The sequence below is a fragment of the Chiroxiphia lanceolata genome, chromosome 7 (assembly GCF_009829145.1).
Source record: "Chiroxiphia lanceolata isolate bChiLan1 chromosome 7, bChiLan1.pri, whole genome shotgun sequence".
Taxonomy (NCBI): domain Eukaryota; kingdom Metazoa; phylum Chordata; class Aves; order Passeriformes; family Pipridae; genus Chiroxiphia; species Chiroxiphia lanceolata.
In genome coordinates this window covers 20,831,913-20,849,565 of record NC_045643.1, presented here as the reverse complement: position 1 = coordinate 20,849,565, position 17,653 = coordinate 20,831,913, and the positions used below count along the sequence as shown (strand labels likewise).

Genomic DNA, 17,653 nt, shown 5'->3' with positions numbered 1-17,653 from the left:
AACTACTGTGCTGTCACTAGTTTTAAAGTTCCCTAATGATTCAGGTATTCTACATGAACTACAGATTTGCATTTTCTGTCCAGTATTCCCTGTCAGCTGCTGCCAGCACTCACCAGCTCAGTGGAAAGGAGATAAGCTCATTAGCCTATGTTGGAGACCCTGCTGAGAAGGGAGCATGTGAGTGGGAGAAAGACTGGATGAAGAGTTTGAAATCAGGTAAAAAGCTGGTTAAAAAAATCACAGTGGTGATGCAGGTATGTGTTGTATAATATCTGAAGATACAGGTTTATTCCCAGGAAAGTCTATGATAGGAAAAATGTGCTTAAACTGTGTCTGTAAGTAAACAACCTGTAAATGCAAGATTTTTTTTTTTATTTATTGCATTAATGAATGCTTCCTTGTCAGTTGTATCTGCAGGTGACTGAAATATCATACAAACCATTTTAAGTAAAATACTAAATTACCTTAAACAAAAGCCAAAATCTAAATTACTAAAAAACATGTTGTAAGCAAGAAATGCTCTTCTATTACTTAGCATTGCTAAGAAATTCAATCTTTTAAAGAATTTATTATTTTCAATTAAGAATTTGTAGCCACTGCTTTTAGCAGTTGGACTCGCTGATCCTTGTGGATTCCTTCCAGCTTGGAATATTCTGTGATACTCCTTTTTCTAATCCTGTTCTTTATTATTTATTCCCTCCATATATCATAACTTCTTTTGTTGTTAGCTGGTCTTCAGTATAAATGAAAAATATCTCTGCTGTTTTTTCAATTTCTCCTTTCCCATTGGATGGTTTCCTGCTTGTACCTAGAAAACAAAACAAATGGTATTTTCTTAGTGGGTTAAGCATACCTCTCTTTTTCTTTAGTTTTGTTGTTATATATGTAATTTTTTTGTAGCATATGTTAGCATGCTGATTCATTTTTCGTCATTGAACAGGGTATTTTTCCTGTTATGCAGTGTCTTAAAGGTAGTATTAAAATATTACAAGGTATTGTTACACCTACAAATAATGAATCCTCTGCAAATTAATACTAAAATCCATTTTTAGCTGACAGCAGAAGTACCAAAGGTCACTTAAAGTAAAAGTTGAATACTTCATTTTGATTACTTGAAATCACAGACTCAGTTAGGTTGGAAAAGATGTCTGAGATCATTGAGTCCAACTGAACACCACCATGTCAATGAGACCATGGCACTAAGTACCACATCCAGCCTTTCCTTAAACATCTCCAGGAATGGTGACACCCTGGGCAGCCCATTCCAATATCCATTTCTGCAAAGAAATTCTTCCTAATGTCCAACTTAAACCTTCCCTGGCACAACTGAAGACTGTCCTCTCATCCTGTCACCAGTTGCCTGGGAGAAGAGACTGACCCCCACCTGGGTACAACCTCCTTTCATGTAGTTGTAGAGAGGGTTAACCCTGAGCCTCCTCTTCTCCAGGCTTAGCAACCCCAGCTTCCTCAGCTGCTGCTCATAGGATGTGCTCTCCAGACCATTCACCAGTCTTGTTGCACTTCTCTGGACCTGCTCCAGCACCTCAATATCCTTCCTGAATTGAGGGGCCCAGAACTGGACACAGGACTTGAGGTGAGGCTTCACCAGTGCTGAGTACAGGGGAACAGTAATGCTGGCCATGTTATTTCTGATACAAGCCAGGATGCCTTTGGCCTTCTTGGCCACCTGTGCACAGGCTGGCTCATGTTCAGCTGCTGTCGACCAGCACCCCCAGGTCCTTTTCTGCTGGACCACTTTCCAGGCATTCTTCCCCCAGCCTGTAAGTTCTGTATGGGGTTGTTCTGGCCAAAGTGTAGGACCTGGCACTTGGTCTCCTTGAACCACATGCTGTTGGTCTCAGCCTGTCCCAGGTCCCTCTGCAGAGCCTCACTACCCTCCAACAGATTGAGTCTGTGAATTTGCTAATGGTACACTCAATCCCCTCATTCAGTTCATCAGTAAAGATATTGAACAGAACTGGGCCCAACACTGATCCCTGGGGGGGAACACCACTAGTGACCAGATGCCACCTGGATGCAGCACCATTCACCACTACACTCTGGGCCAGGCCATCTAGCCAGTTCTTAACCTGGTGATATGAGTGAGAGGAAAGGATCTGGTATCGTCTATCAGGTAAGAAACTATTAACATACTAAGAAAGCAGATTATTAACTGGATTATAGAGACTTTTCTATGAGAAAAACAAAATTTAATCATAGCGGACCTTCTTATTGAGAATAATTTGTTTTCTATTGAGACAGACAAACCTGAGTTACTTTAATTTTAAATCCCCCTTTCCTATGTAAGTAATTTAAGATTCCATGGAGATAAGAAGTAAATCTAAACATTATTTGAGAAAGTAAAGGTGTGATATGTTGCTGGAAGTAGCATCATTGCATTTATATTGGTAGTCAAGTTGTGCCAATTTGACATGAATAATTTGATTTTTTTGGATATACAAGCAGAAGTTCTCATCTGGTGAAAATAGTTTGTTGCATGAGAAAGTTTGTTGCATATTGCCTGTCATGCCTAGGTTGTGGAAGATGGTGATGATAACATGGAGGAAGTACTGTTGATTTTTTTCGGTTTGGTTTGGAGTTTTTTATAACAAGTTGCAAACAGATGAGCTGAAGTTTCTTCCAGGCTAGATTTTTCCAGCAATTTTTAACATTGCTTGTTCATGCCTGAAGAAAGACAGTTCTGTGCTGTACAGCTAATATCAGACCACACAAGTGAAGACAAGCTATCTTAACACACTTGCTACTCTCCAGAAAACCCCCAAACTATCCATTCATCTTGTTTCTAAAGTCTAATCTCCTAAAATGAGACCTTTTTTTATCTTGTCATGTAGAAGTAGTACCATTATTGTCAGTAATTGTGGCCAGAGCAAGGTATGAAGTATTTGTTCCTTCGTTACTTAAAATTTGCATCTTTGCTCCCCTTTCACCACTCGGACGCATACACACATCCCTTAATACAGAAACAGTTAAGCTGGAAGAGTTTGCTCCCATCTTTTTAGGAAAAAAAAAAAGGGAGGGGAAACGCAGTTCAGAGTGAATTTTGCAAAATGTTTCAGTACAATTTTGTGTTACAGGTTCATACTATTGCTTTGGGAATTCAACTGGGGCATGTTGGGTGTTTTCATGAGTTTGTTTTATTTGTTTTGCGTGGTTGGTTTTTTGAAACTCTGTTAAAGACTATGTATTTCAGAGGAGAAAATGGCTACCCCTTGTGTCAGGATGCAGAGAACATAGGGCAGAAGAGGAGAGCTGTTGAATTCATGCTCTCTCTGCTGGCTTTGTTAATGATGAAGGAGCAGCCAGGCTGTGTGTCAAACAGCAGGCAACAGGGAGCTGAGTACCAGTGTATTGGGGCTACAGAGGTAGGAAGGCCCATTTGGCATTTGCCAGTCATGACCATGCTGAACTTTGGCAGGAGCGTACTGAGATATACAGGATACTCTGCTGTGTTGTGCAGTTCCTCTGCAGGCAGTGAGCAAGACTAATGTTCATGAAAGAACAGTGGGGAAAATCAGTACTGGAAATCAGTACTGAAATAGTACAAAGAGGTGTTGCCATAAGCCAATTAGTATTACTACCTGGGCTAATCGGGGCAAAATTTATATAAAAGACTGCTTATTTCCAGCACTCAGGAAATTGATGACATTCCAATCTTGGTTACAGAGCTGGACCCTACTGCCATTCTTGCAGCTGGGAGCAGCATAATCCAAACCTGCTGTGCCAAAAGCACTGCTGCCAGTCTCAGAACCTCACTCCAGATGCTGGGAAGGTGCTAAGCAAGCCAAATGTTATAAGTCCTTTTGCAAAGAGGTGCAATAAAGATGTGTTGTTGGTTTGCTGTCTTCCGTGTAGCAGGCAGACCAGTTCCCCCCATCAACTGCATGCTCATTCTGCTCTAAGGTCTGTGTATCTATGGAAGCCAGTAGGACTGATAGCAGTGTTTTTCCTGTTTTCACACTTCACTTTTATGAAGGGTTGTGACATCTCCTGGCCAGACCTTTGCTTCAAGTAGTCCGGCAGTACCGTCTAAAGAGTAGTAAACCTTTTCTGAAATTTATTCTGGGATACAGATAGAAATTTCTTTTTTTCTTTAAAAAGAGCAAAAGAAAATCTTCTGCAGAGATCTATTTAGGTGAAGAGATTTTAATTAATGGTATTTCATCATGAAGACTTAAAAATCTGCAAGTGCCAAATACCAGATCTTCAATAGTGTTACCTGAAGGCTTTTTGAAAGGACTTTGACAGGTGCTGCTAGAAGTGTCCTAGATTACTTATATGCAGGTTAGGCATTATGAACCTGAGTTTGTGACCCAGCTTCAGCATGTCTTTCTCCTGAATCTCCTGTGTCCCTCCAGGACTTCGTGTGATTTATGCATCTTTCATTCTCATAGAAGCAGTTCTTGCTGTAGCAAGCTTGGAAAATTGTTATAAATGAAACACAAGCTCCAACTACATAGCTTTTTTGGACAAATCTCATCTTGACAGGAAAGCTCTCTTGCTGAATGCCTCTGAATACCTTTCTCCCTGGTTGCACCTTCATCATTGGAGACCTGTATGCTAAGCTCCTGGGTTCCTGGTTGAATTAATACTACCTCTTACTCATCTGGGGAGCATGCTGAGAGAAAACTTGAGAACTAGCCTAAAATTTTCTTCTGTTGGCTGAATCCTGAAAGCGTTTAATCAACTGTTGACATCAGTTGATGTAGCTAAGAGTTAGAAAGCCATTTCACTGCTGTTATATGCAGGACTCTTGCACTTAGATGATGGGGGGGATATTTGCATGCTCGGTGCATGTAGGACCATGTGAGATGCTTTTGGAAGACTAAGGGAGCCAGATTGACCAGCATTGCATCCGTACTGATTGTAGAGACAGGAGGTGAGCATATGCCAGCATTGTTTCTGCATTTTAAATTGCTTGCCAGTGGGGCTAGGTAGCATGTGTTAGCGTACAATAATGTGTAGGCAGTCTAGAAGATTAGTCGATTAGAACTCAAGTGTGAAATCAGGAGTGCTGTAAAGTGGTGGTATAGAAACCCTGCAAAGAGCAGACTTGGCAGGATTTGGCTTGCAATGCCAGAACAGATTCCCCAGGTTGAATTGTGCCATCTTATCCTGCAGGATTTACTTGGTACTGTGGACTTAGACAGAAGCAATCAAAGAGAGGAAGACTTTTTCTGTTTTATGTTTGTGTAACTTGACCACTGCTGTAAGCACAAATATATGAGTAAGATTATACTAATGGTATTCCCTGTGCCTATACAGTGTAGTCTCTTAAGTGAGATTAGCTTGCTATGTGTTTTTAAGTTTCACAGATTGTAGTAGTGAAACTACCCAAGCCTACCTCTGGCAACTGGTGCTTGTGATTAGAGCTGCCAAATACAGCAAAACATGTATTGCAAGCGTTAATTTGAATTCTGAACAGCTGTTTGATTCATGTTCGTGTACCTCTGTTGTTCACTGTTTGTAAGCATACATGCAAATGATTTTTTTGTCTGCATTAATGCAGTTCTTTACATGAATAGTCATTTTTAGAGGCAAATAATATTCTTTTTGTGAGTGATGACATCAGTGAAGGTGCTTTTGCATTTGACTACCTTCTCCCCTCCCAATATTGCTCTGTGTCAGTTACACAGAGCAATATTCAGTGCAATATGTGGAACCAAGCAAGCACGTTGATTAGTTCACAACCATCTCTGCTGCTGACATTTATTCACAGGTAGAAAAAAATGTCTTTAAAAAAATGAAGCTTTGTTTGCAAGCTAAGAAAAAGATCTAAATTCAAAACCAGTATTAATCACGACAAATAACCCAAACATCTCTACTTGTGAGCATCAATATTCATGACTTGACTGTGAAATTATTTGCCAAGTCTCCCTAGCATGTTATAGTACACGCTGACTGGCCAGTGGGTGGGAGTTGTTTGTGATGAGTACTTTGCAGTAATGTTTTATGTGTAACATCTGTTTTCTGCATCCTCCTGTTCAGTTTGAAGTCATTTGCTTAGAAGTGTTTTATGTTCAGAAGAGAATCTGTGTTGCTGCTACAGACTTTAAATTTTTCTGTATTTTCAGATGATACATTTGAGACAAAGCAAAATGCAATGTGACTCATAGGACAGGTATTTATTTAATGCCTGCATTTTATGTTTATTTTTGTTTCTATTTTCAGATAAAAAATTTTTTATCCAGATAGATTTTATCATGAAATGTGATCAGATCTCAAGAAGGAATTAGTACAAAATAAGGCTTCAAAAATGAATCAAACAAGTAATTAGATTTCCTCCCCTCCCCGTGCCCCCCAGCCCCAAGTGCCAATGTGTTCTTGGCTTTTTTTCTCTTGATTTTTCCTGAGCTTTAGTCAATAACTGATTTCTATAGTGAGCCTTTTCTCTAACTCACGAGGATATGTAATTTGAAGCAGGGTCCTATTTTATTATTTACTGCATATGGTACATGCTTGATGATTGTCTTCATAGGTATATTCCATGCTTCCATGTTCAGTTTCCCAGGTGATGGTGTATGAGCTGTATACTAGAGTGCTGAATATTGCAAACATTTATTTGAAGATTTTGGCAAGAATGAAAATATCTTTGGTTTTGTCTTTGTGACTTGTCCTGATTTTGCCTGGGAAAGAGGTTGCTTTATTCTCAGTAGCTGGTTTACTGCTTTTTGGATTCAGTATGAGAATGATGTTGATAACACACTGTTATCACCAATTGTTGTGAAGTGGTGCTTACCCTAAGTCAAAGACTTTTCAGTGTCTTCTGCCCTCTCAGTGAGGAGCTGCACAAGGAGCTGTGGTGAGCATGGCCAGGATGGCTGACCTGAACTGGCCAAAGGGATATTCCATACCACAGATCATCATGTCCAGCATATAAATTGGGGGACTTGCGTGGAAGGAGGCCAGTCACTGCTTGGGGACAGGCTGGGCATCAGTCAGAGAGTGGTGAGCAGATGTGTTGTGCATCACTTGTCTGTCTTGGGATCTGTTGCTCTCTCCCTCTCCTTATAATTGCAATTGTTGTTGTTGTTATTATTAACTTTTGTTTCAATTATCAAATGGTTCTTATCTCAACCCACGAGGTTTACCTTTTTTATTTTTAATTCTCCCACTGCAGGGTGGGGAGGGGGAGTGAGTGAGCAGCTGCATGGTATTTATTTGCTGGCTGGTGTAAAACCACAACACCACTGCAGACAGATTTTTTCAATTCCCTTATTTTCATTTTGTCTGTTATAGTAGTATCTTTTAGCACATTTCAAAGCAATAGCTGAAGTGCAAGTTAGGAGACATTCTTTTACCTCTCCTTACAGTGCTTATCTAATGTGGTCCCGGTGCCTTTTTTTTTTTTTGGATTATTTTTTGGTTTACTTTTTTTCTGTCCATATGTGTGTCAGTGAGATACTGAGGATATCGCAACTTAAAGTTAGGTTTTGTAGAACAAGTTTGGCAGTGTATGTTGTCGCAATGCCATAAAAATTTCCTCTTGGGAGCACTGGTATATGAACGCACTGTTTCCCTCCCCTTCATTCCCTCAGTAATTCTAACATTACTCTTTTGGGGATTTTTACTGGGATTTGGAGATGCCTGCTGCAACGAGATTGTTATGAAGATTTTCTAAAATTTTCAGCCTTTTTAGGTACCAGAAAAAAATCAAACCAGCCAGACTTTTACATTATTTTACTTTTGTAGGTTCCAGGTAGTATTGTGACTGTTTTAAATATATCCCCCACATTTACATGGGATTTTTGTCTTCTAGTAATAACATGTTGCCTCTGAACTTTTTAAATATATGGTGCCTCCCAATTATCTGACATCATAGCAAGGCAAAGCCTGTTGCCATGGAGCTTTGAGGACCTGCAGTCAGCATACCTGCAGCTAGAGAACTAGAGAAATGATCTCTTTGTAGGAGTAGTTTCTTCAGAGTGGAGGAAAACTAGGAAAGAAAGGAGGAAAAAATGAATGGGGGATATGTTTAAGAAAGATGTATCCTTCTTGCAGCCCACATCCATCATATGCTTCTGCTGTGTCAGGTTGCCATTTTCTTGAAGAATCCCTAACTGTGTCAGGCAATTGGTGTTTGACCTAGAGCTCACAGCATTGTGTGTTAGCTGGTTTTCCTTGCTTTAATACTCTGCTCCCTCCTTTTCAACTTTGTTTTGCTTTGCCGTGGATTAATGGCACATGAGCACGGTGAGGGATGGCAGAGGATGATGTATCACATCGCTGTGCAAGGATTTTTTGTGTGAAGGATATATCAGCAAACAGGAAAGCTTCCAGTGCCTGCTTGTTACTCAGTTGTGTGAATCAGCAGGATGCTGCTCCAAATGAATCATAGCTACCAGACAGCTATTTAGTAATCATCCAGAAAGGTCTGTTTCTAATTGAACTTTTCAAGACAACTTTCGCTCTTTTTAACCAAATAGGTAAGTTTCATGTAGCAGATCTCTTAACTGTAGCTGGCGGTTGTTTTTCAGTGTTTGCCTGTGAAGGCTGAACCTCACTGGTGTCTTACTGGAAGTCCAAGAATATTGTTTCACCACTCTGCATTTGTTTTTCTTAATCACGTTGTCTAATTCCTGTAGTCAGTTGTGGACTTCTGTGTACTGGATTCTATACCTATGTACATTTACCCTTTTTTTTTTTTTTTCAGAATACACATATTGCTACAGTACTTCTGTGTCTAAGTTTTCCCATCCTGTGTGGTGGTACTTTTTCATGTGCCCTATGTGACTTATGTTAGCAAAACTGTACTGTTGCGTACTTACATTACCTGTAAGATTCCTCTTATCAGATACAAGATTTATGTCTAGTTTTACTTTCCATTCATGTATTGAAAAGTTGACTTTTGTACATCTTTGGTGCCTTATCCCTTAAACTTGAAGGGTCTTCTGTTCAGATGAGGTTGGATTCAGATTTCTTTGAGACTGCAGTTGCTTCAGTTTGATTCCCCAAAATCTGAGATTACCTATTCAGTTGTAATTATGGTGCAGGACAAAGACCAATTCAGTTGAGTTCAGTTGAGTTGAGTCCTGGTTTCCTGACTGTGGACTTATGGAACCTTTCGTGATATCACTAATTTTGTGGCCTCATTGCTGATGGAAGTTTAAGTGTTGCTTATTCTTGTTGGTCTCGGGCATATATCCCTGACTTCCACTGGGATATACCACATAATAAGCAGAGAGCAGAATAACACTTGCATAAACAGCACTGGGTTGTGTGTCCCATACTTCCTATGTCCTTGTTCCTGGATAAGTGGGTCTCACAGGTACTGCAGGATGCCTGTGTAAACAAGGCAATCAGATAGAACATGCCTTGTGTGCTACTGTGCAGATGTGCCTCTTTCTGAAGAATATTGGCTTATGGAGAGGCATCTGTTTGTACAGATGTTATTCTGAAGGGATCTCCCGCTGGTACATAGTGTATACAAACAGTTTAAAATACTCTCTAATCTATCTGTGTGATAGCCAAACTCTTAAATAATGGAAGTGTCTCCTTTCCCCCACATAACATTTTCCTGGGGAGACTTGATAGCAGAAAGATTAGAATCAACAGATCTTGGGAAAGTGGCAACACTTAAATTGTATTGCAACTATTTTGTCAAACAGCCTTCTCAATAATCTTTGTAGAAGATATTCAGAACAAAAATCAGGCAACAGTCACACTAAAAATATATATATTGGATAGTTATGCCTTCTTTGTGTTGCGGTGATACGCAGGTTCTGCAGTATTCCTGTACCTCCTTATCTAAATCAGCTAGCTGGGTGTAGAGCTAACCTATATGCCATTTCCAAGGATCCTGGGAATAATTTGTTATGGTTCATTCTATAAATCTTAATGAAATGGCTTTGCTACCAGGTTGTGGCACTTGTTGCAAATGTAGGCTGTACTAAAAGCAAGTAAATTTAAAACCCTTTGTTGTGAAAAATATTTGTTTCTGCCACTTCTTGTGAACAGTTCTGGCTGTTGAGACTCTCTATCTGCAGGGGCTTTACTGATATGCAAGATGCACATTAGTCATCCAGTCACTGTGTGGTATCGGGTGGAAGACAGTGTCTGACAAAAGGGCTTTTGTCTGGAAATCATCTCAGGCTATGAAATCGGATCTTGCTCTCTGACAGTCTGTGCACTAGTGATGATTGCAGCTATTAGGTTTGCCTTGCAGTGCACTTATGACTGAGGTTCTTTGGATCTGGAACTCCACAAGTCTTGTAGCCACAATTTCAATGGGCACAGACATGGATGTGATTTAGGTCTCGCTTGTACGATAAACTCTTTGTCAACCCATTTCTCACTCTCTTCACTGAGATGTTTGAGTGTAAGCATTTTCTTTCTCACACTCCAGCTGCTTCTTTACCCTCTTCTGCAGTCAAGCTGTAATCCTGTGGATTTGATATTGCAGGCTGTTGCCATGGAAATAATGGTGATTTCACAATTTCAGTGCTGTAAGCACTGCAGGAGGCAATGGAAAAGGTAGTTGGCAAGAGATATAGTGAGGACGTGAGGGACAATTCAGAAGAGTTGTTTCTAAATCTGTTTTTCGGGGAGGGGGTAAGGGATTTTTTCCCCCTCTTTATAATTGTGGAGTTTCAGTGTGTGTGTGTTTAGTTCTTTTCTGTGTGTAAATGTGTTTTTACTAAAGGTTGATTCATAAAAATGTCATGTATTCTTACATTTTTTGCAAAGGTTATTATAAAGTGATGCTAAATTCTCCTTTCCATGTCCTCAGAATAAAAATACCATCCTTTCTTTGCAGTTCATAGCAATTCATTTTTGGACAAAAGGGCAGAGGTTGAGATCTAAGCATATTGTGTTTGAGTCATATATTTAGCCTGAAGAAATCCCTTTCAGGAAAACATTTTTTTCATAAATAGTAAAGCTGAGAATGTCATGGTGAGCATATGCATTCAAAGCTGTCTTACTGAGAGTATTAAACCCAATATATTCGTTATTTAATTTTTAGTGTGCTCTGCATATGAACAAGTTGGGAGCTGAAAGTCATGTTTATGCAGCATCTGTTCTTAGCATTATGTCAGGATTCCACGTCTATGCTGAAATCTTTTCTCTAATTTAGACACATCCATAAAGGTAGAGTGAAGCTTACTGGAGGAAATAACTTTGTTATAAAATCAATTGAATTGACAGCTTAACAAGATGAAGGCAAGTGGCATTCAGAAGCATGAGAACTTCTGGTACTATACGCTTAAAAGCATCAAACAGCAACCTTTTTTCCCCAGCTATTTACAACAGCGTTTCACTGATAAGCATAGTCAGAGAGTAGATGTTATCTGTAACTTTTAACTTGAGATCTTAGAATTAATTTTCAGTCTTCAGTAGAATGTAATCAGTAGTGATGGTGACAGTAAACTAGCAAGATATTTTTTAATTAAAGATAGAGAAAAAATGTTTCAGCCCATCAGATGTATTAAAATGATCTAGGAATTACTTTTTGATATTTTTCTGCTTGGTATTTTATAAATGGGTATATGAAGATCAGCTGTTTTATATGAAAGAGAAACAATAAGGAATATTCAACATGACTCTGGCTTTGTTGGGCAATGTTATTAGGAAGTCAAGTCCATAAGGATAGATTCAGTCCCTTGATACTTGTTTGAATGGAAATAGTCTACATGTGTGCCAGTACTCATATCTGAATTTCAAAAAGGCTATGCAAGAAACTCCTGCATAAATTAAAATGACAAAATGAGCCAGAACTGTGTTTGCAGGGCTTGCCCTGATGCTAAGTGTGTCATACAGCTCTCAAATCTAATTGCAAATGTGGGCATTTGTTAGTACTGAGTATTACATAAATCAGACCTTTAAAATAAATCAACAGAGAATATTCTTTTCTGAACTATATTAATTAGTGAACACTGATTTTTGTCATGTGATGTTTCTTGGTGCCAAGTAAGTTTCTAAGTGTTGTATAAAGACACATTTTTGGTGAATTATATTGGAGTATGTATACTTTATGCTTGGCCCAGAATTGCTGCATGACTGAAATATATATGTTTTCACACATGAGATTGGTTATAGAATTTTGTCTGCACTGGCAGAATACAGGTAGCATTTACATTACAGATGATAAATTTACATTAAGGATTATAAATATACCGATAAAGTTTTTTTGACTCCTTCTTGGAAAAGTTGTTTAAAACTCTTGGTAAGGAGCTGTTTAGCTACAGGTAGTAGCATCTGATTGGTATGTGAACTCTTCCAGGGTGAATGAATTGGAAGACCTGCACAGGAGACAGCTGTGTCAGTGTCTCATTGCCTCTGTTCCTGTTACAGGTGTATGTTGAGAGCATTGCAGCGATGAGTGGAATTTTAAAGAGGAAGTTTGAAGAAGTTGGTGGCACCTCACCCTGTTCCTGTGTGTGGGAATCAGATGATGACATGTCTAGCAGTGAAAGTGCTGACAGTGGAAGTAATGTCCATCCATCCACTTCTAATCATTTTACTCGTAAGTACTAAAGTGATGCGTCAGGCACGATACTGCTTTTTATACAAGCTAAGAAAGGTTCATTTTACTTTTAAGAAATACAGTGAAGGCTATCTGCTTTTATTTTGAAGTGTTTTTCTGTTTTATTACATTTAAATGCTGACACCGTGAGGAAGTACTTATTTTTGAAAAAGAACTATTTCATCTGGTAATTGTTTCTGTGAAAATTTGTATGTCAAAGTGAGTTTCAGAGGAAACTCTACTTTTATGCTTTATCACTCATATCTAGTTAGTATGAAATATTTTAAGTATACGTGAGTATGTCTTCCATTTTGGGTGATGATTTGGGGGAAGAGCTAATACCAGCAGTAACTACCTTTGAAGGCCAGTGCTTCTGCTTAGTGCTGTGTGTTCAGAGTTGAGAGTAGAGTACACAATCTGTGACAGAATCTGATCAGTCATCCTGCCCCCTGAACCAGTGCAACCATACGACTTTCAGTCTTTTTCTTTCACTCGTTACAGGAGTAAACATGAAGAAATTTATAATCCTCCCTGAGAGGGTGTTAGATTCATATTTGATGTCTCCATGAGACACTTGAAGGACAAAAATCCTTTTCTTGTTCCCACTCAAACAGCTGAACATGAATAGTTAATTTACAGCATATTTTTCTTCTGACTTCTCAGGTTGAGATTACCAGTTACTAAACTGTCATAAATTGTGGACGATATAAAGCTTCATATTTGCATTAAACAGTGTGTAAATGAGTAGCAGTAAGTGATTTGGACTTTATTTGACAGTTCATATGAAGCAGCAAGAAGAGTGTCTCCATTTTTTAGAAATTTATGTATTATCTGCCTAATAAAGCTAGGTCAGAGCTATTTGTGAATTATAGCTGTCAATAGAATTAGTGTAGCTCCTTATCCCAAAAGGAAAAAGACTCCTCTGAGTGAGAGATACTTCTGTACCACCTTTTCTTAGAGCAGACTTTTCAAAAGTACTCTGAGGACTTGGATGTTCAGCTGAGGGTGGTGGTGAAGGGATTGTGTTTTACTTTGATGGGGCACCACAGGAATCTGTTCCAAAACTTGTTGTCCTTAACATCTTTACTGATCACCTGAAGGAGGTGACAGTGACTTACAGCATTTGCAGAGAACCACACTGAGGGGAATGGTTGGTGCCCTTAAGAGAAAAACTCCTATTCAGAGGGACCTGGGCAGACTGGAGGAACAGGCTGACAGGAGACATGCAAAATTCAGCAAAGACAAATACAGCTATGTACTTGAGAAGGAAGAACCCCTCCAGTGCCACAGGCTGGAAACTGACCTAGAGAACTGTGTCCACGTTTGGTCCCACAGTGCAAGACTTTGATAAAATGGAGCAAGTGCAGCAGAGGATCACTAAGGTCATGAGGGGGCTGGAGTGTTCACCATATGAGGAGAGACTGAGGAACCTGACCATGTTCAACCTGGCAAAGGGAAGGCTCTGGGTGGACCCAGCAGAAACCGTGCAGTGCCTTTGAGGAGCTCACACAGAACGTGTGCAGCTCTTCCTAGTGGTCAGTGATGGGAGAGTGAGGAACCAAAGTAGATTGAAACAAGATGTGTTCCGGCTGGATATAAGGAGAAACTTTTCTCCTTGAGGGTAGCCAGGCACTGGAAAAGTTTGCCCAGAGAGGCCGTGTAGTCTGTCTCCTTACAGATTCTTAAGACTTGGCTGGCTAAAGTTGTGAGCAGTCTTATCTGATATCTCAGCCATCCTTGAGCAGGAGGTTGGACTAGAGACCTGCTGAAGTCCTTTCCAACCTGAATCATTTTGTGAGTTTATAGCTTACATGCATCAGAGGTTCAGAGAGAGCTGAAGTAGCACTGCTTGTTCCAGAGCCAAGTTCACTGGTAAGCTGAGAGTGGTAGCAGCAAGCACATGACCAGGAGCAGTTTGTACAGTGCTGTGAATCCACAACTAGACTGCTTTTGGGCCTGGTCTGATAAGTCTATAGGGAACTGTGTTTTGCTTTATCAATTTACTGTCTCTGAGATCTATTTGCCCCTTTTTACTGCAAAATCTGTGTGTTCATCCTGTGTTCTAATTTGATACTTTCATCTCTGCTTCACCTCTGTGAATACAGATGGCAGAGCAGTACTTACTGGGTTTGAAAAGCCCAGGTTTTCTGTAGGCTTCTTGCTGAATGTAGAGTGCTAGTGGGAAGAACAAAGACTGGGATGATTTGAGACACAGGTAGGTAGGAGATGTCCCACTCCCCCCCTCCCCAACTCATTGCCCTGCTTTAATGGTGCTTGAGGCTCTTGATGTTGGCTTTTAGAACTTGAACTCTCCAAATTTAGTGATAGAATTTTCAGCCTGGAATTTCTTCTATTTCACAGTCTGCCAGTGCTTTTGTCTACTAAATAGGTTTCAGGGCATGATGCAGATACATTTATTTTGCTTAGCTTTAATTTGTTTTCCATTTTTATGTGGGTTTGATTTTTGGTTGGTTTGGGGGTTTGTTTTGGTTTGGGATTTTCATTTATTTCTTTATTTTCATTGTTTCATTCTTGACAGAGTTGTTTTCAAAATTCTACAGTAATCTGTTGGTTTTTGGAAGTACAGTTTTATATTTTTCTGGGAAGAATGGGTTTACTGGAGTGATTGCTGCAACAGATTACTACTTACTGAAGATTTTTTTGGAGGATCTGGAATTGTGCATTTTGTATTAAAACTCATTTCTTTACAATCAGATTCTGATAGTAGTGGTTTTCTGATTCCTGTCCTCTGTTGTGATTATTTTCTATTAGTCATCAGCTTCTGCAAAATCCAAATGCCCAATTTATTAACAGTCCAAAATCTCTAGATGTAAAATGGAAATGAGTAAGAATATTTCCAAATAGAGGTTTTTTTTGTGTGTGTGTAAGGAGGTTGCAAGATTGCATTGCATAACATTTGAATATGGAGCAAAACAAGAAAACGCTGTTGCAAACAACTCTATCCTCACAAACATATGTTACACACAAAACAGCAGGCTTTTAGAATGTGTAAGGCATGTTTACTCTTGCCTCATCTGAGATGAGTGTAAAATTCTTACCTCCTCAGCCCACTTTATGCAGTAATGTGTTTTTTCTGTACACATGATGTTCCATGAAGTCTGCTCTCCTAGTGTGTGCCCAAAGCCATTCTGCTGTTCAGAAAAATCTAAAAAGATTCATATGAATTCTTCCTACTCTTATTTATCAATACATGTGCAGATTCATTGCTTCTCCAAGGGACTCCTGAGACACACAACAGCAATCTAAAAAATTCTTTATTGTGCCATGAGCTCCAGCAAACCCTGTCAGTACACAGTAATTCTTTGTGACAGTGGAAAGTTATAACAGTATTTTAGAAACTGAATGTAGATGAAGGCTGCTGTTAATAATTAATACTCAATATTATACATTAATATTTATATTTATTTTCCTGTGGTAGCATGTTTTATTAAAAAATAAATGTGCATATCCAAATCAGTTAAATGATTACAGTACCCTTATATTTTCATTTCCTCAGTGGCATCCATGGAAATGAATTTTCAGAATTAAAGATACAGGCCTGCTGCATGTAAACACGTGTGCATATGTTTATATTGTGAAAAAAAAGTGTAACTATATATGTATATAAGCTTTGTCAAATTACATATATATATATACACACATGTTGTACATGTATATGTACAAGTGCAGTAAATGTGGTAATGGCAATCAGAAAGTGTTGAGTGATATTTTAACTGTAAAGTCTGAGAGAATGCCATAGAACTGAAGAGTAAGAAGCTGTGGGGGTTTATACATGTTGTTGACTAGGGTCCCAATCATGGCAACTAAAGAAATATATCTGTCTCTCTCCCCCTGAGGTTTAGGATTGGTGTGAATCAGGCACTTTTCTAGTAAGAAGCCTGCACTATATAATGCAGTAAACAAATGTCATGCCATTTTTTAAAGGAAGTTTGATTTGTATTTTTTTCCTTTCTTCCCTTAAAAAAGTTTACTATTTTACTCATGGGTTGTTTGCTAGTTATTTTCTGGAATCAGGATTTCCCTTTGTTTTAAATCATAACTTTTTCTTCTAAACTCAGGGTTAGGGAACAGGTGAATTTTACTGGCTCAAACTTTTAACTTCGATGCAACTGGAAAGTTTCTCTATGTATGTCAGTTAAACGTTTGTAGATAGCTGAAGCATGTTACATACCAACTATGCTCACCCCTGCCATTAAATTAATTCTTAAGCAAGGCGGGAATGGGGGTGTGGTATGGGTGTCAGTGACCAGTTTAACAGGTCTGGAAATGGCTAGATGCAATCATGATAAAACAGAGTTTATTTAAGATAATTCTAGGAAAGCATAGGGAATGCAAGTACCTGTTTGCTCTCTATTCAAAATATGTGTACCTAGTTATTTTGAAAAAATAAATTAAGGCGAAAATATGTCTTAGGAAACTAGCTGAAACAAAAAGTCTCTTAAATTTCATCACAGAATTTAATTCAAGGCTCTGAGATTATTATTTTTTTTTAAAGATCTGAGTACTTCCACATTCATATTGCTACCTTTCACGTTATTTGTGGTTAAGCTACTCAGTTTGCTCACCTGCAGTGAGACCAGCCCTCCAGTATTTCTGTGTATTATGATTATTTTCTTTTCAGCAGGATGGTCTCTGCTTAACGGGCAAGTGGTTGCAGTAAGGCAGCCCTGTCAGTAATTATGAAGTGTCAAGTGGTTCCAGTAAAAGGCAGAAGAACTCTGTTGTGTGGAGTTGGTCTATGAATTAGCTCTGGGAGATGGGAAGGCTCTTGTAGCATTTGTTAGTCAGGAGTAGAGTTTTATTTTACAGAGTTTCATGTCATGGGGGAAAAAACCTGAAATAATGTTTGGAATTAAGCTGAATCACCTTGGGTTGGGGCAGAGGCCTGCAAATTAGAAGTCCCTTTCTGAACATCATATGCAAGAGACAGAAACTAATGGCAATATAGATTTTTAAAGTGGTTTGCATCAATTTAAAATGCCAAAACTGGGATCTCAGGAATGCTAAGAACACTGACCAAAAGTCCCTCCAGGGTATCTGAGATGTGTGATCAGAGAAATTCTGTCCCCTTATAGCACTGAATGTTTTGGGAAGGGTCTGTTTGCTGTTAATGTAACCAGTGTGTAGAGCAGGAGTGATAAATACTGTCAC

At 39.0% G+C, this 17,653-nt stretch overlaps 1 protein-coding gene across 7 annotated transcripts in view; it reads left to right on the top strand.

The window, feature by feature from the left end:
• Positions 1-17,653, top strand: part of CSRNP3 (cysteine and serine rich nuclear protein 3) — a 108,056-nt gene that overhangs the window by 18,933 nt on the left and 71,470 nt on the right. For 3 of the 7 annotated variants that reach the window (XM_032693647.1, XM_032693651.1, XM_032693646.1), the window contains exon 2: positions 12,310-12,481. In XM_032693647.1, coding sequence (XP_032549538.1) covers positions 12,334-12,481 — 148 coding nt within the window. In that variant the 5' untranslated portion in view covers positions 12,310-12,333. Of the gene's footprint in view, positions 1-112; positions 217-2,051; positions 2,135-6,917; positions 6,967-8,385; positions 8,445-12,309; positions 12,482-17,653 lie in introns of those variants that run through there. The other 4 variants (XM_032693649.1, XM_032693645.1, XM_032693648.1 and 1 more) reach the window with 4 other exon arrangements.